The sequence below is a fragment of the Vidua macroura genome, chromosome 8, assembly GCF_024509145.1.
Source record: "Vidua macroura isolate BioBank_ID:100142 chromosome 8, ASM2450914v1, whole genome shotgun sequence".
Classification (NCBI taxonomy): Eukaryota; Metazoa; Chordata; class Aves; order Passeriformes; family Viduidae; genus Vidua; species Vidua macroura.
The window spans coordinates 35529212-35552081 of NC_071578.1; the positions used below are offsets into that span (position 1 = coordinate 35529212).

General features: G+C 43.1%; 1 protein-coding gene across 4 annotated transcripts in view; it reads left to right on the forward strand.

The window, feature by feature from the left end:
• Positions 1-17031: 17031 nt before the first annotated feature.
• The window catches only part of HERC4 (HECT and RLD domain containing E3 ubiquitin protein ligase 4), a 29486-nt gene continuing 23647 nt past the window's right edge, over positions 17032-22870 (forward strand). The window contains exons 1-5 of one of the 4 annotated variants that reach the window (XM_053983392.1): positions 17032-17144; positions 17954-18051; positions 18220-18267; positions 19319-19609; positions 22272-22431. In XM_053983392.1, the coding sequence (XP_053839367.1) occupies positions 19384-19609; positions 22272-22431 (386 nt within the window). In that variant the 5' untranslated portion in view covers positions 17032-17144; positions 17954-18051; positions 18220-18267; positions 19319-19383. Of the gene's footprint in view, positions 17145-17521; positions 18052-18219; positions 18268-19318; positions 19610-22271; positions 22432-22870 lie in introns of those variants that run through there. The other 3 variants (XM_053983390.1, XM_053983394.1, XM_053983393.1) reach the window with 3 other exon arrangements.

Sequence of the window (22870 nt, forward strand, 5' to 3'; positions counted from 1 at the left end):
TATTTCCAAGAGATGATTCCTGTTCAGCCAAGCTGGCCTTCTTCCTCACCAGCCTAGCTTCCAACATTTGGGAGTTGCTGCTCCTGTGCACTTAGGAGGTGTCGTTTAAAAAGCGACCAGCACTGGTCAACCCCAGCATCTGCAAAAATATATTCCCGGGGACCTTGCTTGCTAACTCCCTGAGCAGCCTGAAGTCTGCTCTCCTCATGCCTAAGGTGGAAGTTCTGCTGGCACTTTTCCTCCTGTCAACAGAGATCTTAAAGTCAATCACTTCATGGTCACTGTGGCCAAGACAGCCCCAATCCCCACTTTGCTCACAAGATCCTCTCTGTTGACAAGCAGCAGATCAATGAGGGCATCTTTCCGAGTCGGCTCCCTTAGGACCTGTTCCATGAAGTTGTCATCTGGAATTTTTAGGAATTCTCTGGCCCAGGTTGTACCAGTTAATTTCTGGCAAGTAGAAGTCCCCCAAAAGGACGCAGGCAGTTGATTTGGAATCATCAAAGATGCTCAAAGAAAAGTTTGTCAGTGTCATTGTCGTGCATAGGAGGTCTGTGGCAGACTCCCACAATTATATCTGTTACTTATTTGCCTCTCGATTTTATCCAGAGGCTCTCAACTGTGCCCTTGCCAGCTGTGAGCTCCATGCATTCTAACCCTTCTATTCCACACAGTGCCATCCCTCTGCCTCTTCTGCCCTGCCTCTCCCACCTGAAGAGCCTGTAACCATCCAACAGGGAATTCCAGGCACAAGACTCATCACACCAGGTTTCACTCATACAATGATGTCAAGTTCAGGGACTGGGCCAAAGCCCGGAGCTGCTCTTGTTTGTTCCTGGTGCTGTGTGCATTAGTGTAGAAACATTTTAGGTGTGGTGCTTTGTACCCAACACCTTGTGAGGCAGATTGAGGGATCTGTAAGTGCTCGTTTCCTCCTTGTGGCACAGCATCCCATCCCTCAGCACTGGTGAGCCTGGTTATGTCCCTTTCCCTCTTCCAAGCTGGTTTAAAGCTCTGTCAATGAGCCCGCTAGCTCCTGTGCTAGAGGACCTTTTCCACTCTGATTGGTGTACCCAGTCAGGTGTCAGAGTAGATCTTCCCATGGTCAAAAACTCCCAAATTTTCCCACTGAGACCAACCTCGGAGCCGTGCATTGGCCTGATGGATCAGCCTATTCCTGTTTCATTCCCCACTTCCCGTGGCTGGGCGGGTGTTCATCAGGAGAGCAGGGGCCCACCCCATGTAAAGGTGACATGGGAAGACAAAACTCCATGACTCTGAATGTCCCCAGAATTTTCTTCTCCTCCCCCAGCTCTGTGTGCTGAGCATGACCCCACAGGGGCTGGGATATCCCTTGGGATGTCACTTGGGGTCAGCTGGCCTGGCTGTGTCCCCTCCCAGCCCCTCACTGGTGGGGTTGGGTGAGGCCAGAGGAGGCCTTGGCTCTGTGTGAGCTCTGCCCAGCAATGCCCAAAACATCCCAGTGCTACCAGCACTGCTTCCAGCACAGATCCCAAGCACAGCTACTGTGGGAGAAACCTTAACTCTACCCCAGCAAAAACCAGCACAAATACCATTGTCAGAATACCTTATGAGCATGAGGTTGTGCTGAAGATATGGGAAGATTGTGTAGTGAAGTCAGCCCTTCTTTTGGGCACAGGTGAGGCATTTGATGGGTTGGGTGGTGTATGATGTAACATTACATCTGAAATAGAGATCTAAGATATTCTTTATAGTGTCTGTAACAGTAGATGTGAGCCATACAGTGCTGGCAGGAACTGCCTGTTGATACTGTACCCCATGCTGCTGTGCTTTGGACAGTGTCTGTAGATGTTTAGGCTACAAAGTCTGCAGCCTGAAAATGAAGTCTGATGTGTCTGGTAATAATTGTAAATCTGTGGGGAGTTCTTCTGAGATGCAATTATTTGCCATGGAGTATTGCTGTTGGTGTGCTATTTGTGAACTGCTGTTTGTGCATGATAAGCAAAATTATTTAAACCAATCAAAAAATGCAAAAAAAAATTTCCACTTTCAGACAGAGTTTAAGATGCTAGAATTGCAAAATCACTGAATAATCAGAGGGACAAATAAGCTCAGGGTTATGTAGAAAGTACAGCATTGAGAAACCGCAAAAAGTTATGAGCCTTTACTGTGGCAGACAGACCATTGTAATAGCAGATGGTACAAGGCCAAAAATTCCAGGAACCACAAAAAGCTGGAGCCTACACAGTGAATATGCCAGAGCTGGCATTTTGATAGAGCAACACCAGAGAATTTCAGATTCACTAGTTTGTAAGTAACAGTCTAAAGCCCATGAAAAATACTGTGGCTCCTCTGTCTGCATTTATAGGAAAAAAAAATGAAATCAGGCATTTGCCTACTGAGCGCTAAAAAAGGCACTTCAAAGTATGATGACCTCCAGCTTTATGTCCTTTTGTCTTTGCTAGCTGGCAGAAGAATGAGGCATAGTGTCCTAGAATAAATTGCATGAGCACTATTTCTCTCCAGATCTTGGCTGTCAAAGCCCAAACTACCTTCACAAGCTCAAACAAGACTCACAAGAGGCGAGTTTAAAATGGAACTTTGTACATGGCTGGTTGGATTATCTGATTTTATTTATCATACAAATGACACCTACGGATTTATCATAAATGGAAAATTCTTGGTTTTCTAGATATTAGGATGAAATTAATACTATCCTATTAATGGCATGTGCTAAACCATTAAATGAGAAATGAGACATGCCATTTCTTTGGAAGCTTCCTTAAAGCCCTTTGCAGTCAAGTTCCAGAGATTTTGCAGATCTCTCCAGAGCCCTGTGGAGCCAATGTTTACTGACCACTCCTGCCCACCAAGCACTGATCCTGCTCTTCCCAAGGCTGATGGGATTTCTTTCTAATGGGTAGTGTGTAATAGTGCATTAGCCAAGTTTGTTCTAGTGGGCTGAAGAGAGGCTTAGGCTGTGAGCATTCTGCTGGTCGAGTATGAATGTTCACCTATGAAGTACCCACTTTGCCTCTTGCTAGGCTGGGCTGTTCCAGACGCAGAGAATTGCTCCCTACCTGTGCAGCTTTGGGCAGGAGCAGCGATGTCTTTTCTTGAGGCATCAGTGACTGTTGCTGCTTTAATAACTACAATTAGAGGCTGGGTAATTTGAACAGCAGTGGCCAGCCCTATTTCTCTTTTATAGACTTTAATGAATTATCGTGAGGCCATTGTTCCTTTGGTAAGAAAAGTGTTAATGGCAAATTTCTGGATGCTCCTGGAAAAGCTATTTCAAGTGATTTACAAACCTTGTGTAAGATGAGTTGGGTATTTTCTATTCATATCACTATGCAGCACATCTCTTACCATGAGTCTGGCAGGTATTGTGTAATCCTAATTTGGATTCTAATTTTAGAAGTGGAGAAATATTAGAAGGATGATAGAAATGGTACCTCTTTTCTATAGAAAAGTACAAATAATAATGTTAAAACATTCCTTGAGTGCCTGTTTCTTTTGCACCCAGCCCAAACCAGACTTTATCATTGCACAGGGCAGCTTCAATCCTCACCTCATCTGAGGATTGCCCAAGTGTTACCAGAGAATTTTCAGTCTCATTCATTATTTAGATGAAATGTACTTGTGATTTACGGGGCCTGATGCTGTTTCCAATGAAATCACAGTTTGTTCTTTCACTATTTTCAATAGGAGAGGAGTCAGACTTTTCCAGAAAGTTGTAACTACAGAAATGAAAGCAATCTTCCAGTCATCCACACAGAACCACAACCTCTTGTACCCCAGTGTTCCATCTATGTGCTTTTCAAAATTATTCAATAGGTTAAAATGTACCAGTAGTTTGCTTTGTTGCCGTAGACAGGTACAGCTGAAAAATGTTATAAAGATAGATAATCCCCAGAACATGAAATAATTGATGTTATGGGTGGCAATTGTAAAAGCTGATTTGTAAAATTCCTTTTCTTGTAAAAAGCTTCTACTCAGTTGTAAGAGTATCAAGTTCTTTAAGGCAGATTCCCTGTCTAAAAAACACGGAGAACACCATGTTCTTATTTTAAATGATGATATTTTTTTCTTGACTGTTATTAGCCATTGTACAATATTATCTTATAAATATCAGCCTTTCAAAAATGCCTGATACTAAAGAGTTAGCAAAAAGTGTTCACAGGCATTTTGCTGTTCCTGTACAGTTAATATTTTTTTAGCTTCTCCTACATTCTTCCTTTTCTAAGGGAAGTTACTTTTGTTTTAATGTTGGGATATCTAACCAACATTTTACAAGCTGCTAGCATTCATACTTTAAAGTGGATGGTTTCCCCTTATGGTTCAAATAGAAGATGCATCAGCTCTCCCTGGAAAGGCTCATGTAGGATCTCCTGGCTGTGCCACCATGTCTGGGTGCAGAGTTTGGCTCACGCCAGCCTTCCTCCTGTGGTCAGCACTCTCCAACCTCAATGATTCATAGAGCACACAGCAAATGCCGACACACAGAGACTGGCAGTTGTCCAAAAAGCAAAAGTTGTATGCAACCTCTTAGATTGGTTTTAAAAATCATTTAGAAATTGAGATAAAACTAGTGAGGACTCCTATTTATATGATTCAATGTCTTGGAGACTATGTCTGGTAAGTGACAGAAACACAAGATCAGAAAACAGTGATCAAAACTAATAACCCAGAAACTGGGTTTGATTACTGGGTATGTGTTCTTCCACTCATGACTTTCTTTGGGCCAGTGAAGCAGGAGGAAGCTTGATTTGACACTGATGCCAAACAACCAGCTTGATTGAAAAGTGTGAGATTTACAGTCAGGGCTACTGCTCCCAGCATCACCAGAGACTATGGGATCCATTTTGACGCTCTAGGATTTCACTGTCCCTATTACAAGGCATGATTAGAGACCAGAGAAGGGATTGATAATACCACTTCTAGTGTCTTCACCTAATTTGGGGCACTTCGTGATAGGTGAGATTTGCCTTCCTACTGTGACCCCTCTCCTTCCCGATCTTCTTTTCCTTCATCACTTTATTTCTTGTCTTTCATGTCTTCCTTCTCTTGTTTTTGATGGCACCCTGGTGTAGCAGACAAGGCTAATTTTGCTCTCTTGTTTCAGGTCTCCAACTGAGCCAGTCCCAGCTGGCCCTCCCTCAGCCCGATGCTGGTAGAGGTGTGAACTTCTCCCTGGAGCTGACACACCAAGGGACTTGTTTTCCTGGGATTCAATTTTCCCCTTCTTTAGAACATACATCTCCAAAACATATAATAAGGATATTCATAGCCATAATTAATACCAACTGAACACATTGTCAGAGTGGCTGGTACAAAGAGTGGCAGTATCTGCTTAACTAAATCTTAAGGAAAAGGAAATACAGCAATATTGATACAGTGAAAGCCATATTATATACTTTGTATTTTGATTATTTGGACTTCTTCTTGTGTTACTTGTAGAAAAGTTTAATTTTTTTCTCCTGGTAGCTATTTCTGTGGTTGATATTAAGTAGATACGACATCTGCAGTGTCTGCCTTTGTTAACCATTTACTGTTGTCCAGAGACAGGAGCATGAATGCTTTTGACTTGGGGTTGAGATTAACACAAAAACATGTTGTGAATTGTATTTTAAAAAGTGGATTAAGAGTCAGTGCAGGGAGGCATATTTTGTAACCACAGTCTCTATTTCCAATTACACATTTGTCAACCAGAGATTTACAGTTCACTCCTTATTCTTATCACTTAAATGGCTTCATACATCTAGAAAAGAGAGCAGAATTTAACCCAGGCTCCTTGCAAAGAAATTCCCAAACCCTGAAAGAACAGGGGACATTTACTGAGAGTCTATTTGCAAGTGGTTTTAACATAAAAGAACAAAACAAAGTATGGCTATTATTTGTGGAAACCTGATTAACGTGAGTTGCATGGTAGTGAGGAAAATAAGTTCAAAGAATCTTGACTTCTGTCTGAACGAAGAACCCTATATATAAAATACAGGTATCTTCAGTAAATTTTTCTGCCCAGGGGTAGTGTCTTTCCAGTGTTGTTTGGGCTGTGCTATAGAGGCCCCGAGGCCCACAGCAAATTAACCCCAGAGGGCCGGGCAGGTGGCAGGAGGCTGAGCCTGCTCAGCATGTGGCAGTAGATCATGTAGATCAGGACCCTTAGGATTTCAGAGAACCCAAACCCAGAATGAATGGCTGGTGTTTTGAGCACCAGAGGATTTTGAACCTGTTCTAGACAAGCAAAACTGTACAAAATACCAGCTCTATCAGATGTTTAATAGGACAAAACCTTCAATAACTCAGTTGTCAAAATTATACTTTACAAGATACACCCCTAATTAGAATGTCTTAAATTGTTGGTAGATGAAAATAAGGAGAGAGCATTCATGGATAGTCTACATTTTAAAAATAATTTCTTGAGAGCTCTTGCTTTCCAGGCACATTCAGATGAGAGTTTCAGTGTTTATCAGTAGTGGCATGGCTCGTCTCTGAACCTGCAGTTACGGGATCACTTCAGCTAGGCAGACCTCAGATAAACAATCTGGAGAGCAGCAACATGATTGTTCAGTGAGGTGGCTAGAAGAGCTGGCTGGAGATACGAGCTTGGTTAGGTAGAGTGCACAGAAATGCATGGCTTAGGTAGCAGGAGGGCATGGTGTGATACCAGTTTGCTAAAATGTGACAGAAGCAAACTCCATGGAAAGGAGAGCCTGTCCATAATTGTATCGCAGTGGTGCAACAGGGTGAGCTGAGGGAAGGGGACAGAGCTGGGCAAGCCAGCTTATACCCACACCTCCAGGGAACCTCTCATCTCGACACATGGGGGCAGCAGAAAAGCGTGCCAGTCTTGGTGCCAGCAAATGGAAGTCAGGAATGGCCCGTGGTGCTGGGGAGTCCGGGCTGTACCCAGAGTGCCGCTGGGTGCTCTGTGCACAGCGACCTGCCGGCTCTGACTGCACCGACAAGGGGAACAGCCCTTGGCACGACTCCTAGGGCTCTGAAAATTTTCCTCCTTCGAATTAAAACAGGGTGGTTGTGATGTGAAAACGTAGCTAGGGTGTCATCCGCACACCCGGACTCCCATGAGGTGGCTGGCGTTCCCGTTTCCCCAGCACTTCAGTGTGTCACCTTTGTGTGCACACTTGAGATCAGTTTACCGCCCTCCCGGGGGTTCTGGCACTCGGTCCCTTGCGCTGCCTCATCTGTCTGGAACGCCTTCCCTCGGGCCACTGAGTCACCTCCCCGCTTTAAATGTCGCATTGTAACACTAAACTGACTTGCATTATAACGTAAACTGTAAAAATGCATATGACGATGCACTGCAAAATTTTATCTATAGATACTGATGAAGCTTCAGAACACCAGGGCGTTTTAGGGATACAACTCTACTGACAGATTTAATGGATTTAATTAAAAAAAAAAAAAAAGAAAAAAAAAAGGCCTTTCATATCAAAACACAAGCAAACTTTCAGAAGCGACAGAGAGGAGAATTAAAGGCAATTGCTAGTACCAGCTTATGAAACACCGTCAGTGTCAGAATCATTCTGTTTAGCTGAAGAAGAAATTGTATTCAGGTAATGTAAGCTCTCTTACGTGATCATGACTCAGAAAATCCCCTCAGAGCAACAACAGTGTGAGGTGCTGGCCATTCTGACTAGCCAGGCAGATGGTCAGCTGTGCCAAAGGTGACCAAATATTAGAAGGATGATAGAAATGGTACCTCTTTTCTATAGAAAAGTACAAATAATAATGTTAAAACATTCCTTGAGTGCCTGTTTCTTTTGCACAAGTATATAAGAGAGAGAAAGAATGAGGATAAGAAAAAGAAAGGAGGCTATGCCTTTTCTTTTAGGACCTTAAATAAGACCTCTAATTTATTTCAAATAAGCCACCTTGCAATCAGAAATATCAATGAATACTTTCCCAGGCCAGTGGTTCTGCTTATTCAGTTGACAGTCTCCAGAACCATCTAATTTCATACCAGTCAAAACATTATTTACTCAACAGAAGGAGTCAAAAGATCTATCACAAGATTTAAAATACATTGTGATCTGATAAACCATGCATATTACAAGCCAAGTTTAGATCAACTGGGACATCAGTGATATATATTAATGCCACCAGTTATAGAAAGGAATTCTCTTTTTGGCCAAGGTGCCTTTGGAAATCCTTTTTTAAATGTCTCACTTTTTTCTTTTGATTTAGAAAAGGAAGAATATTGGAAAACTTCAAACTGTGATACTTAGAAAATGCAAGTATGGTAAGTGTTTTTCATTTAATCTGATTAGCAAATGCCTTTTAAAGCACAACGAAACCTTTCTGCCATGCTTAATTGGTGATGTGGGGCTGTGGAAATTCAACATTTGAACTAAATTTTAGATGTAATGCTCTTAATGTTAAATCAGGACAACATGGTAAATCAAGAAAACATCTATTTTATGAAGATATATTTACTAATTTGGAAAGCCAAAGGATATGAAGACCAAGACTATATATTCATTAAATAGTTAAAAGGATAAGTTTTAAATTTTATTACATTTTTGCTGAAAATCTAAGGACTTGCCTGTGTAGATCCACTTGTATATTCACATTTGAGGTGTTTACCTTCATATTGGCCAAGAGTTTGATGTTAAAATGACTAGAGGCGGTCACCTAAATCTTTACTCACCATTTTTTGAAAACGACAATACACATTTTGAAGGCACGCAGTTCAGAAAGTATCAATCACAATGTTTATAACCTGTGAGTATGGGATCTATTCCTCCTGTGTGGAGTGGATTTGTTGTGCATTTTGCTGTTGAGAAGGATTTAAGGTGTTGGAGGGAATAGGGAAGTGTAAGTGGGGGCTGGAGTGGAAGGGGAGCAGAACTGCTGCTCTCATGCAGTGCTGGATAGAGTTCACATGAAATGCAAGGAGTATAAACGTGGGGTTTCATACTGATAGAGTCAGCTCTGGGGTTCTGAGCTGTGATACCAAACCATCCAGACTCAGCTAATTGAAACTGGCCATTGACTTCCACAGAGAAATAATTGACCTGTCTCAGGGTTTGACTTAGAGGAAAGGGAAGCAGGGAAAATGATGGCTTTGAGTGGCTGGAGAAGGTGAAGAGAAAGGACTCAGCAGGAAGAACTTCCAAAGTTTTCCCAGCTGTAATCAAGATGATGAAGTTGAAAACCCAAGAGCCAATGGGCAATCTGACTCCCAAGACTGAGCGCTCTGAGAACACTCTCTTGCAGGTGTAGTGACTTTCTGTGTGCTCCCACAGGCTCCTTTCAGCTGTGTCATTGGAAGTACTAAGGAGGGATAACAGGGCTCCAAACAGGATTGTTTCCTGGGCTTGGAAAACTCAGGAAAGAAGCTCTTTATATACTGAATGATTTCTAATCCTGGAATACTTGGTGTCTATTTCTGAGGCACAAGAGAAAACCTTTGGATCTTTTGCAGAGATGTGAAGATCTCTCTGGTCTAGATCCTAAGATGCAGGATTTGAGGAAGCCAAAGGTTTACATCAGAAAATATTTGATGAGGAATATATTACTAGTTTCTGTTTATGTTGATCGATATATGTCCAAAGGAGTTATAGCACAGTCAAGCACACTATTTGAATCTTCAATTTCTCAAAAATTAATTTTTAAAAATTTTAACTTTCTTGAAATATAGCTGTAAATATAAATCTATTTGATAATCCTTGAGCTTTTAAATTTCGCTTCAAAATATGTATACTTAAATTATATTTCAAAATCCATTTTATTCCACTTGTCAAATGGTATTTCTTCTAACTTGCTGTGGGTTTTCTAAAAAAATCAGAAATCATTATAATAACAGTATGTGTTTTGTTGTTAATTGGGCAAATAGTTCTGTGTCCAGTCAAAATTAACTGTAAAACTACTGGTGTGGGAAGTTTCAAAAATGAAGATTTTAAAACTGTACGTGTTGTTATTAACGATCCTAAACTAAAACTTTGCCAAAAGATAACAGTGTTCATAAATTTGACTTGAAAATGTCCAGACACTTTAATCCCAAATATGGGATTCTTGAGGGGATTCATTGCTGATACAACACACTGGAAATCACAACTGTTTGTAATGGCTGTAAATTGAACATTTATAGGTTCTTGCCTATTATAATTCTGCAGGACTATTATAGTTATGAACAGACTATTTTAATGCTCATGGTTATTATAAACACAGAAGACAACAGAGACAGGTTTATAATGGTGATGAACTATTTAGAAACTCAAACTTGAACAAGAGGTCAGGGAAAATGATAAAGACCACATCATTTGCCTCTCAGAGTAGGGATTTTTAATCCTAATGCTGCTTGCTACAAAGAAACCACTTGTTCATCAGACAAATAAGCATTCCTTTCCTTCCTTTTATTAAAAAAAAAAGAAGTTATAAGCAAAGGAATTTAATTTGTAATATTGATACTATCTGTTAAAAAGACAGTTTGCCTGGCTGAGTTTGCTACAAGTTAGAAGCACCTAATAGTATTTGTATTGAATTGTTTGTATTTGCAGAAGTTATATCACATTTGGACACAATATTTTTTGACAAGTCTACTGGCTAAAATATGATGTGTAACTGTTTTCTGAGGAGATTGGTGTTTCAAGCTGGCTCTCCTGTAATCTGCCTGGTTTTGGATGTCTCCATGGGGCCATGGGGTGAACAGAAGCTGCTGTGTCAGTTGGATACTCTTGAAATGCTCTGTCTTTTCTTGAGACAGATCAGGAACAATCTCACATAAATCTCCAGGGTCCCAAGCCCTAGGGCTCCTCTCAAATTTATTCTGTGTGTTCTAGGAGTAATTTTGCTGCTCTAGAACCTTGACCAGGAGCTGAAAATATCTTTGTATTATTTTCTATGAAAGTAAGTATGTATGTGTAAAGTGGGGAGTATCCAGTGGCCCTGAAATGATAATTTCTGACTGGGACCAGTGATCATATTTAGTGGTTTCCTGGTGACTTGCTGACATTACTGACAAGAAAGCCTTCATCAGGCAGACACAGGTGATGAATCACTGCTGCCTCCTTCCCTATCCAAGAAAAAGGCACAGCTAAATGCAATGGAGGCTTGGCACAAGTGGCTGCTCTACTGTTTCTGCTTCCAAAAGATCTACAGTTGCTCTGGCTTCCCCTTTCAAGCTTGACGTTCTAAATGGAAGTTTGTTCTATGCTGGTAGACCAAATAAACAAAAAAACATTATCACAAAAACATTGACCCAAAGTCTTCTGCAGTGAGATAGGAGCATCCAAATCACTCATACTAAAATATCAACAACAAAATTGGCAGCACTTTGCACCACTCCAGTGTCAGTAAGCAGAAACAAAAGATTACTAATTTGTGGTAATTTTTCTTTCCTAAATAAAGTAAATATTGACTTAGGAGACCTCTGGGAACATGAGGAGTCGCTGGGTTTCTCTACATAGGAATTGTGTGTAGGGAGCAGCAGTGATTCCATTTTTCACACAGTTATGAGGATTTGATTGCTCAGCTCATACAGCTCATCTTCTATCTCCAAATATTTTTTTTTTATTCTAATGCCAAGGTTGAGACTTACATGATAGGAAATTAAGAGTTATAGTCCTTCAAGGACTCCAAGCTCTGAATGCTCACATACTCCTTAATAACATCTGCAAGAGAAATTTAGTTTTCCATCTGTCTAAGACTCTTTGACCACTGTGAATATTTAATCCCCTTTATGAACAGAGAGGTCCTGTACTGTAGTTGATACAAATGTCATCGATTCACTCCCACTTTGACACATTTCAGTCCATGCTTCACCAAATATCTGCTGGTTGCTAACAGCACAGAAGAGATCTTAAGGAATCATGCCTCTCTGGGTTTCGGTAATACATGTGAAATCATAAATATTGTCCCGAATTAAATTACAAAAGCTACAGAGTATTGTCCAATCATCTTTCCTGTACAAAAATACCTGTGTTGCAAAATAGTCCCATATTTCTGAGTGATAACTAATAGCAGAAACAGCTGTATGTAGTTTGAATGTACCAGGCACAGTTTATGCCCCAGTGTTATTTTCTTCCCAGCTATTCTTCCCAGAGTGCTACCACAGGAATAGAGAAAACAGCATGTACTGACAATTGTTTAGGCACGGGGCCACAGGCTGTCCCAACCAGCTGCTGGGGGGCTCCTCTGCTTCCTGGAGACATGTGCTGTGCCTCCTTCCCTCCTAGCAGCCAGTGCTCACATCCCTTTCATGGCGTGCCTCTTGTGCCCTCTGATATTCAAATGTTTCCTTGCTGATTCTTTTCTCTCCCCATCTGCAAGCGTTACTCTGGTCTGGGATCTTTTCTTCCACTGTTTCTGTTCCCAAACACAAACACATCCACACCCCTATCTTCCTACTGCCTGGAAGGTGGATTTTTTCTTTTTTTTTTTTTTTCTCTCAAATCTTACTCCTTGTAAAGTGACGGACTTTAACATGAAGTAAGTGGGGCAGGGATAGAACAGAGTATCAGGACAAAACCAGTCTGGCTAATAGAAAGGGATTTTTTCATGTTGTTTCTGATTTTCACATCAGCCTATTTTTTTCTTCCACTCCCAATTATATTCCAGTAACAACAAACTTAGTTTTGTTAATTTAATGCCAGCTCCCACCACACCCCTAAACAAGACCATCCATGTAATTTTCCCTTCTGCTGAATCCCAATCCCCCTCAGAGAACAGGTCCCTCCTCCCCACCGCTATTTACACGAGCACCTTTCTTTCTTCATGATCAGGTCAGCCTGTGCTTGGGATAAGAAATTAGCCTAAACAGTCCCACATGGAAATTTGCCAAGAAGCCAAGAGTGCTCACCATGAAGTGTTGCGACCAGGCTGTGTGTGAGCCTCAGTTCTGGTCCTCTCCTGTGCCTCTTTGTTCTCCTCAGTGCAGGCTGCTACCTTTCTGCCTGCTCTTTACGAAATAGTAAGAAGGCTAATTTTAGGGTGCTTCATCATGCTGCCGTGCAAAGACACAGTGTCATGTCAGAACCAGCAGCATGTGGCACCACTTGCAGCTATTTTATAAGCTGAGGTTCAGCGTGTTACCAAATTGGTCTGTGCAGGGCACAACCTGCTCAATTATTGATATTGTATTCCCAAAGGATTGCATCTTGAAAACCAACGGTCCATTTTGGCCTGACCAAAAGCCCAGTTTAATGACATGGGAACTGGTGTCTCAGCATCCATCTCTTAAACCAAAAAACCCAAAAGATTGCATGGGAATTTTCGTGCTCACTTAGCACCTGGCCTGCTGATCTATTTATAACAGAAAAATACATGTAATCGTGTGAAACATCACTTCAATTGGAAGAAAATATGCCACATGTGGGAAGGGGCTGCACTCCCAACCCTCTGTGTAGGATGCTCAAAAATGTTCAGCATCTTCAACCCCAACCTGCAGGTGCCTCAGCACTTGTGTGGCTTCTGGCATCCTGCTAGGGCACAGGGGAGTCACTCAGTGCCAGCTGGTGTGGGCTTGGGGACACTGGATCCACACAAGGGTTTGTGAATGCAAGAGCTTCAGCCCTTGCACAAAGGTCAGTTCCTTTCCTTCATTATAGACTTCATGTCCAGGGCTCATCCTCACCCTTCACTGCTCTTTAATTTTCTTTGTATGTGTCACCCTGTGAATAGCTTTCCTTTGGCTACTTCAGCTATATTTTGTGGCCTGAGAGGATGAGGGGAATGGGGGGTTGCAGGTTTTTTGTTTTGCTTATCTTAATTTGAAGGTGTCTCCTCAGTTTTCCCTTAACCAGCTCCCAAAAGTTGTCAGTTGCAAAGTTGTCAGTTTAGTATTTTTATAGTGATTAATGTTCACAAACAGGTAAAAAACTGTTCAGTGTGTTTCAGCACGCTGCCATCAATTGATAAATGATTGGTCTTACTGGTAAGCACATTTGCATTTGAGCTAACCAGAACTGTTTGTTAGCAGGGTGGGCAGACAGAGAACTACAACACGCTGAGCTATAAAGTGGCAGAGCATATGAAACACATACTCTGTGTATGTGAGTTCTCTACATGGATACTGTGAAGAATCTAAGGATGAAATGTAAAACTGACATGGCACAAAAGGGTCTGACCATCCCTTGTTTGTAAGCCTATTTGCATTCTAAAGCCTTTTCTTTGTCTTAATCAAGAATATTCTACACACAGGCTTCACACAAAGGTGGGTAATTTCTCACAGCAAAATGCTGACATCTCGAATTTCATGTTATCAGCTGTTCTGGACACCCATTTCTATTTTCTCTAGTCTGTGACACATCAAAGTATAAAGCAAAGGGATTTGAAATGCGGAATTGAAGTTTAAAAAGTATGTCCTGGCTGTTGCCAGGAGAAAATGGAGACAGAGAGCAGAATGCATCTCTGTTATTAACAATACAGGAAGTTTTATGCCGTAACACTGTAGCCAAAACGTGAATATTATGTTTTATGCCAAAAACATGTATATTAACTGAAAGATGTTTTCTAGTAATTAAGCATAAAGGACATATTAGTTAACCCTAGATATGACTCTTTCCCCATTTTTGTATTATCTCAGTGGGGGATTAACTGGGGTACAATTTAAAGACCACAATTGTGCTGACAGCTATCACCAGGCAGTAGCCAAGCATTGCTATTTTAATAATGGCAGGGGAACTGAAAATAGTTTCCTGCTTGTTGTGACCATCAATAAGAAGACTGTGCAATGGTAATAGGAAACCCTCAGGGCTAAGGCACTTACAAGGAAATAAATTCCTTCCCTGAAGTTAAGCAGATTTACACTTCTTGTTTTCACTGGACTTTGCATCTCTGAGGTTTTTTTTTGCAGGTCCTAGAACGGACAATGGGAATTTTGAGGTGCAAGCACCCCACAGCTCCCCTGAGCAGTGCAAGTGCAGAACCCCATTGTGGCAGGTTTAGTGCTGGTGGGTGCAGGATGGGTTGTACTCAGTGGCAGGGAGCCCAGGCAGTGCTGTGGCACCACAGCACACATTCTCTTCTCCCCACTGCCTGTGTGCCTTCAGCCCCAAGAAGGGGATCCCATAAGGTACTAAGGCATGGTAGGTAGGATATGGCTTCTCTGGCACAAAAAAATAGCAAATTTGCTAAGATAAATGATAAGTGGAATAAAAATATGGCTTTAAGACATACTTGAATTATTCAGTTTACAGTAATCTAATGTTAGGATTAATATAATTCTTTAAAATAAAATAGCTATGTCTATTGCAGAAGGAAGTTGAGATTTGTGCAACACTGTATGTGGTTTCATGCTTGATATATATTTTTTATGTAATGTGTTAAGGCAGTTATACCAAGTGCCTTTTCCCTGTATAAAACTGTAGCGGGCATATAATGTTCTCTTCAAGTACATGGGCATATCCCCACATGCTGGTCAGAGGACACATTGCACAATGAATGCCAATATTTAAAATCCATTTCACAGTGTAGTTATTCACACTTTCTGCTCCGTTGGGCTCACAAATAAAGGAAAAAGAAAGTTTAGAAGATAACAAATGAAATGTTTTCCTCCATTTGCTCTGTGTCACACCTGCTAACCTTTCAGTCTTAGATGGAGAATGGCAAAAGGCAAATCACTCACATTTCTCCTTTAAATAGCAAAATCGGGCATTTGTTGCCCTGAAAAGTGCTGCATCATTTAACTTGTGTCAGCCATGCAGCAATCTCATTTTCTCTAGGTATGAATTTCATATTTCTGGTTTGGACCTTTACTGATAAATCTACAAGCACAAATCCTGAGAAATCCTGTAGAATCTTACCTATTTACATATTCAAAAGAGCGTTTAATGGCTGGACCAAGACATCCCATTTATTGGGATTTTGTTAAACAAAAGGGCAAAAGGACACCCAACACAGAACTTTCCTCACACACAGTTTGCAAAATCACTTGCTGTGACGTATGCCTGGTCCTGGCCTTTTTTCACTGCCCGACCTACATAAAGGTGGATCCTTCTGTAAAGAGGCTGCTAAATAAGGAAATCTCATTTGGATTACCAACCCGGACCAATTACATAAATTGTGATGGATTTTCCTCCCAGTACCATGCATAATACCAGGGGAAAAAAAAAAAAAAAGTTAAGAAATGCGTCTGGCATGTAAACTTCTCCTTTAGTAGCTCCACTAGAGACAGGTGATCAGTGAAAAACACCGTTTTACTATGCCCGTCTTGGGTATGGCCACTGAGAGAAGCTCGTAACCAGACTGGGAAATTGCAAGAGCTGCATTTCTTTCTGCGGGAGGGGCAGAGCAGGGCCCCAAAGCCACGGCGTTCCGTGGAGCAGGAAGGCCGTGGAGGGCCGGTGCCCACAGCGCTGCAGCGGCGGCCCCGCTCACCCGCGGGGAACCACTACGTGCTCGCACAAGGTAATGACGCGTCATTGGAGTGTGAAGAACAGTCTGTTCCTGCATCCCCCAGGCGGATCCAGTTCCTTCCCACTCATTGATCTCATTCTTTCCGTGCCCTCAGAGATCAAGCAGAGGCTTCCGCAGATCTCTGCAGACCACGGATAAAGAACAGCAACACGCGCCCAGGTGTCTGAAGAACTCTGCAAGGCAGACGGAACACGCCATACGAAGACCTCAGGGAGCTATGTGCCTCAGAACCCACTCAAGTTTTTTAATTCTCAGTTTAAAACCTGTGACGTAACACAACGACGGCTCTGTATTTTCGCGCTCACGTGTGTTCCCATGCCAAGAACGCGGACAGCTTCAGTCACGGGAGGGAACAGCCGTGCGCCGCGCCCAGCCCCGCGCTCCCCGAGCACACCAGCAGAACCGCAGCGTCGCTCCGCGCTTCTCGCGCCGCTCCCAAGCCTCATTTCTGCTGTCAGCTCCTCGCTCCGCCTCCTCCAACGGCGGGAACCGAGCCACGCGGTGGCTCGGAGCGCAACGTCCCTCTCGGGGCTCCGCCGAGCCCCGGCCGGCGGCTCCGCGCCGCGTCCCCGCCCCGGACCACGAGGCCGGGCGGGCGGGAGGCGGGCGGTGGAGCGGGCGCTGCGGTCCCGCCCGCCGAGCCGGCGCCTGCGCGGCAGCGGCGGCCGGGCCCTGTCACGGCGCCCGGGGCTGCTCACGCTGCTCACGCCCCGGCCGTGGCCGGCGAGCGCCTGCGGTGGGCGGGTTGCGCAGCGGAGCGGAGCGCTTCGCTACCACCGGTGAGTCCCGCCGGGCCTTAGCGGAGCTGGGCGCTGCCGCCCTCGGGCCCCGCGGGGCGGACGGGAAAGTGGCCGGGGCCGCGCTCGGGCCGCGGGGCCCCACGGCAGGACGCGGCCGCGAGAGCGCGGCGGGCCGGGGCCGGGCGGCGGTGCCGCGGGGCAGGTGCGGCCCGGGGCGGTTGGGACCAGGCCGGGCGGCGCCGCTGAGCAGTCGCGGGGCACGGAGGGGTCCGGCCGCCGCCCCTCTCCGCCGCCGGGCCGCGCCCGCCGCTCCCTCCGCACCTCAGCGCGGCGGGCCCGGGGCGCCGAGCCCCGCCGAGGGAACGCGGGGCCGCGCCGAGCGCCGGGGCGGGCGGGGTCCCCTCACGGGGCACGGCCCCCTCACGGGGCACGGCCTGAGCGCGCGGCGGCGCTCCCGGAGCGGCCGCAGCCTGCGAGAGGCGTCCGGGCGCTTCCCTGCGCCCGGCAGTGCCGGGCTTCCCCCGGGCCCGGCTGCGGTCGGCAGCGGGCAGCCCCGGCAGGCGCGGGAATGCCCCGCAGCTGACGGCGCGAGTTGGCTCTCACGACCACGCACAGGAGTGAAAGAGTGCCGTGATTGGAGATCAAAGTACAGAACTTTGGCTACTGACTCTTAAATGATACAAAACAAAACAACCCCGCCTTCCGTGGAAATACATATATAGTTCAACAGAAAGGACAGCTTTCCTTATTTTTTTTTTTTTTTCCCTGCTGGAGATGGAGATAAGTCTTGACTATAGAAACCTCAGAGAGCTATAATCATACGTCTTTTCTGATTCCTTGTGTTGCAGGTTGATGCAAGTCACTGCTACAGATGTGTGACGTGTGCTGTTGCGGGGCTATGTCTTAACTGAAGACGTCTTCGTTTCGATGTCCCCTTCTGAATGTGGTAGGATATAGCTAGGGAAATATTAGATCATGCCTCACCTCGTGAGATAGGGAAACAGAATGCAGTATATTTCAAGCTGTTTGGCTGTTTTGGTTCGGCGTTGCTTTTGGGGTTTTTTATGCGGTCACAAAAATAAGTGTCTTGTTTATTGCATTTTGTCTTTTGCAGAGAAAAATAGTTTATCCTGTTGTGCTGGCAAGAATTCTGCTCTTTGGTGTACGTAACGCTTAGATGTTAAATGTTGGCTTCTTCTTTGAGCAGTTTGGGATTTAGGTAGTTTTTACATGTTACGACCCTGCAGAAATAATGGTCCCTTCTAAATAATGGTCACAGATGAAAATTTATAGCAATTTCACATTAGGTTATATTGACTTTTAAATTGCTCTGAAAATACCAAAGACGCTTTCTATCACGGAAATGTGGTATAAGTAGTACTGAAAACATTGTCACTGATTTTTTGTCGTATGCACTGCTGGAAATGAAAGAGAAGGGCAGCTTTGAATCCTTTCCAAAAAGGTACAGAGTCTGTCAGCACAAATACTGATAATTGTAATTTAGGGATTAGGGGTGTGGGCTTGCTTGGGGGAGTTGATGTATGGGGCCTCCTGCTACTGCAGAGTAACTGAAGCTGTAGCTGGTGTTGATTGCAGTGCAAGACTGGGGACTTGAGTTTCAGCTATTTATTTTTTTTTTAATTGTGAGTTCAGTTGATTCCTAGTTGTTTAAATGTAATGACTGACACAGCATATTGTACTTTGTATTGCATAACTGGATTGATCAGAGCTGACCACTTTTTTCCAAGCTATGAGTCAAGTGTTGTTTTTGGTGATGCTCTTGAGGCCATACACAGTGCTTTGCTGGAGTCATGCAACTGCTCAAGTAAAGAAAGCAGCCTGTACTGTTCCCTTGGAAGACATTTGAAATCGTTTCCACTGGCTAGAATTGGCTGCAACTGCAAGTTTGTGTAAATTTGGATTAGGGATTGAAGAAGTTTTACGAAGAATGATATTTTAAGTTTTTGAAACAGAGTTATCCAAAATCAGTGACCTGCACATCTTAAAAGTTGTATCTGAAATGGGAAAGAAAGCATTTTACTGCAGAGTTAATGCAAATCTTGTCCAAGAAAGCAAATCACACTCTTAAAAATTGTTCAGGGTTTTACTGCATAGAGAAAAGTGAGCTCGTGGATTACATGCTGTATTAGAAAGTAATGTAAATGTTGGGGACAGTACTGAAAAAACGTACATTTTCCTTTTTTTCTTAACAGCTACGCAGAAGGAATATTCTAGAAAAGTGAAGTTGGAAGATCTCTGATAAAAAGAAGTTGTAAACATGTTGTGCTGGGGCAATGCATCTTTTGGACAGCTTGGATTGGGTGGAATTGATGAAGAGATTGTTTTAGAGCCCAGAAAAAGTGACTTTTTCCTAAATAAAAGGGTCAGAGATGTAGGATGTGGACTGAGACATACTGTTTTTGTCCTGGATGATGGGACAGTTTATACATGTGGATGCAATGATCTGGGACAACTAGGGCATGAAAAAGCCAGGAAAAGACCCGGTAAGTTTAAAAGTGATGAGTGGTGGGGATTCTGTGTGGTGGTGGGTGTGGCTTTCACTTTATTGTGCTTCATCCAAGCCAAGATTGCCAGTGTCTGTGCACGGGGCAAATCCACGTACAGCACTTCTTCCAAGAATGGACGTCTTTTTAACTGGAAAATCATTGCTTTGCTGGGATGGGTTCTTGTGGCAGTTGGAAACAAACAGCTATGAAACAATGGTAGTCCCCCCATATTTTTGCATGCTGTGCAGCTGGACACTGCCACTAGTTTTTGTTTCAAGCATGGCTGTGGGAGACTCAGTGACTGTTTTTACTCTCAAGGGAAGCTGACCTGCTGCAATACATGGGTTGGTATTGTGCTTCATTGGCTGCTGGAATATGGTGGAAATGAGTGTTTGGCATATCACAGCAGAGAAACACGCAGTTTGTAGTTGTCTAATACGTGATGTACAGCTGGTCTGATTAAAGCAATGTTCTCTTTTTTAAGAACTAAAAATAAAACTTTTGATAAAAGACTTATCGGCATATGCAGCGCTACATGGAGAGGACTTGGAAAAGCCTAAAGGATGCTGTGTAACACTTCTTTGGGCTTTTTTTCTTCCCACCTATGTTCTGTGCATGTTTCTGCTCCCCTAGTGCAGTTCTGGAGCAGAACTGGGTAAACATCTTGCAGGGACTGCAGAGGAGTGTGCACATGGGCTCCCTTCAGAGCTTGCATGTGAGTCATAGCTGGTGCTGGGAGCCAGGGAACAGTGCTGCTCACTCTGCTTACAGCACAGCCTAGCAAACTGGAAAGGCTTACTGAGACTTGGTTCTAATCACTCCTAGAGCACTTTCACAACTTGCTTGGCTCGATATTTGCCACAAATTTTTCAAATGGAAATGAGGTGTCATGGGGTATTTTAGTAGTTCTCTTTTACACACAGAGTTTCAGTTTTGGTGCCAATTAAATTCTTGATATTTTTTTTTTAACTAATGAAGAATTCTATTGGGAAACAGTATGTGGATAATAAAACTGATAAACTTTAATCCTGTGCAAACATCTGCTTCACGAACATGAAGAGAAACTCAGCATGTCAAACTTACTCTGACTACTTGTTGCCCACTTTGAAAATTTTGCTGAATTGTCTTTTAGTCTAAAGGTGACAATGAAAATACCTCAGTTTTAATTTGCTTGACCTTTCATATGTAAAGGACCTGCTCTAATTTTTTTTTTTTTAATATGCTCAGACACATGAGGATTGTAATGTCCTCCCTAATCTTCCTTTCACCCAGAGGTTACTGATAATTCTGCTGAGTGTTGTATGAAGTCGGAGCATTGGGATAACTTCAGTTGCACAGCCCAAAGAGGCTTGGTATCTTTATAGATGGGTGGATGCTCTTTTTTAAATGTGTTTCTGCTAACTGAAGATAATTTTGTTGCTGACTGTGCCTTTGCTACCTCCTTGTCTCCACTGCCTTTCTTCTTTCCTCCTTCTAGAGCTCTGCTTGCCATAGGGACTGCATGGCTGTTCCTTAATCCATTTTAGGCAGTCAGGCTGGCTGGTTCAGCAGCTGGGGGAGATTGCCTGAGCTAATCTGTGTGCTGGTGTCCGAGCTGGAGAGTGCTTCCATGACCTCTCCCACTGGCAGAGCTGTGGGAGGCTCTGATGGGTGAATTGGGGTGGTAACCTCTTTAGTCAGACCAGCTGGATGTCATAAAAAGAACTTATATCTGCTGCCTGTGTTAGTTTATTTTGGAAGCTGAGTGCCTGTCATGCTGCAGATAATGTGAGCTACTGTTGTGAAGCTGACTGGGGCTGGGCTGGGTTTCGAGTGCCCGTAACGTTGACAATACACAGGCTTTTTCAGTGGTGAGCCATTCTTAGGCTGGGATAGAATTCGTGTTTGAGAACTGGGGGTAAAGTGTCCAAGCAGTCCCTTATTTAAGGGAATTATTAAAAATTCCAGCCTTAATGACAGGCCGTGATGATATTTCTCTGCTTTACTTATTGCTGAAATTGGTATGTTATTCTTATCACAAATCATAAGCCCAAAACCAAGCTTTGAGTGTTTCCAAATGCATTGGTGCAGGCTGCTGGAAAAAAAAAATCAGAGATATTTTAGTGTGTGCTTTTCAGAGGCATGCACTGTATGTCTAGAAAAATTACTCTTTAGGATCTGTTTCTACAGTATTTTGCATTATAAAGAAGACATTGTGTAGCTCATTGCAAAATCAGTAGCTTTAGTCTGTAATTTGCCCTGCCTTGTTTTGCAGGCTCTTTCTTAATAATGAATAGGTGAATTTAATTTGCTGTGGTAGAATGTTTTCCTCTTACATAATGTCTACACGTGTAGTCATTTGACAATAATCTGTTTGACCTTACTGTTAATTGAGTTTCTGCACTCATTTTCAGATGGCAAGTTTAGAAGGAGCTGTTAGGATCAAGCTGCAGGTTTCCTGCATTTCTGTGTATTGCTCCAGAAACAGTCATTATTTGGGGTGCCAAATTTAACTCATTTCTTCTAGAATTGCGTGTTTATAATTTTAAATAAAGGGTTTTTCAGCAGAACTTATGGGCTTAGTTGAAGTCTTAGTACTGTGTAAACTGTTTGGAACAAGCCTAGCTTGTTAGTAGCTTTTTTTTTTTTAACCAACTAATTTTATTATTCCTTTTTTTAGAGCATGTTGGTGCACTGGATGCCCAAAATATTGTAGCCGTGTCATGTGGAGAAGCCCACACTCTTGCATTAAATGACAAAGGTCAGGTATATGCTTGGGGTCTGGCTACTGATGGACAGCTTGGCTTGCCAGGAACAGAGGAATGCGTCAGAGTGCCCAGGTTAAAAATAGTGCATAATAAGTTGCCTTTTTTTAAAAAAAATAATGTATTTAAATGACATTGATTAAGCTATTCTGTTGTTACAAGTAAAGCCATATAAATATGGAAGATGTATATTAGCTATGATACCTGAATGCTGTGTGTAGACAGTTTCCTTTCTCAGAGAGTCTTGTGAGAAATGTGTTACAGGTGTGCTTGGTTTGGTTTGTTGCTTTTTGGGGTGGTTTTGTTTGTTGGTTTTTTTTAATAGTCCTCCACTAACAATGAGACTTACATTGGAAAAGTAGGATGGGTATTTTAAGAGTATGAATGCCATTTAAGAGAAGTTAAAGAGAAGTAGAGTGTTAAACTTTCATTTTGAAGAAGGTACATTTGCTGTCCTAACTTTGTAGTTCAGTTTTCACCCCAAAGCTTTTCAGCTGTGATTGAATAATACACC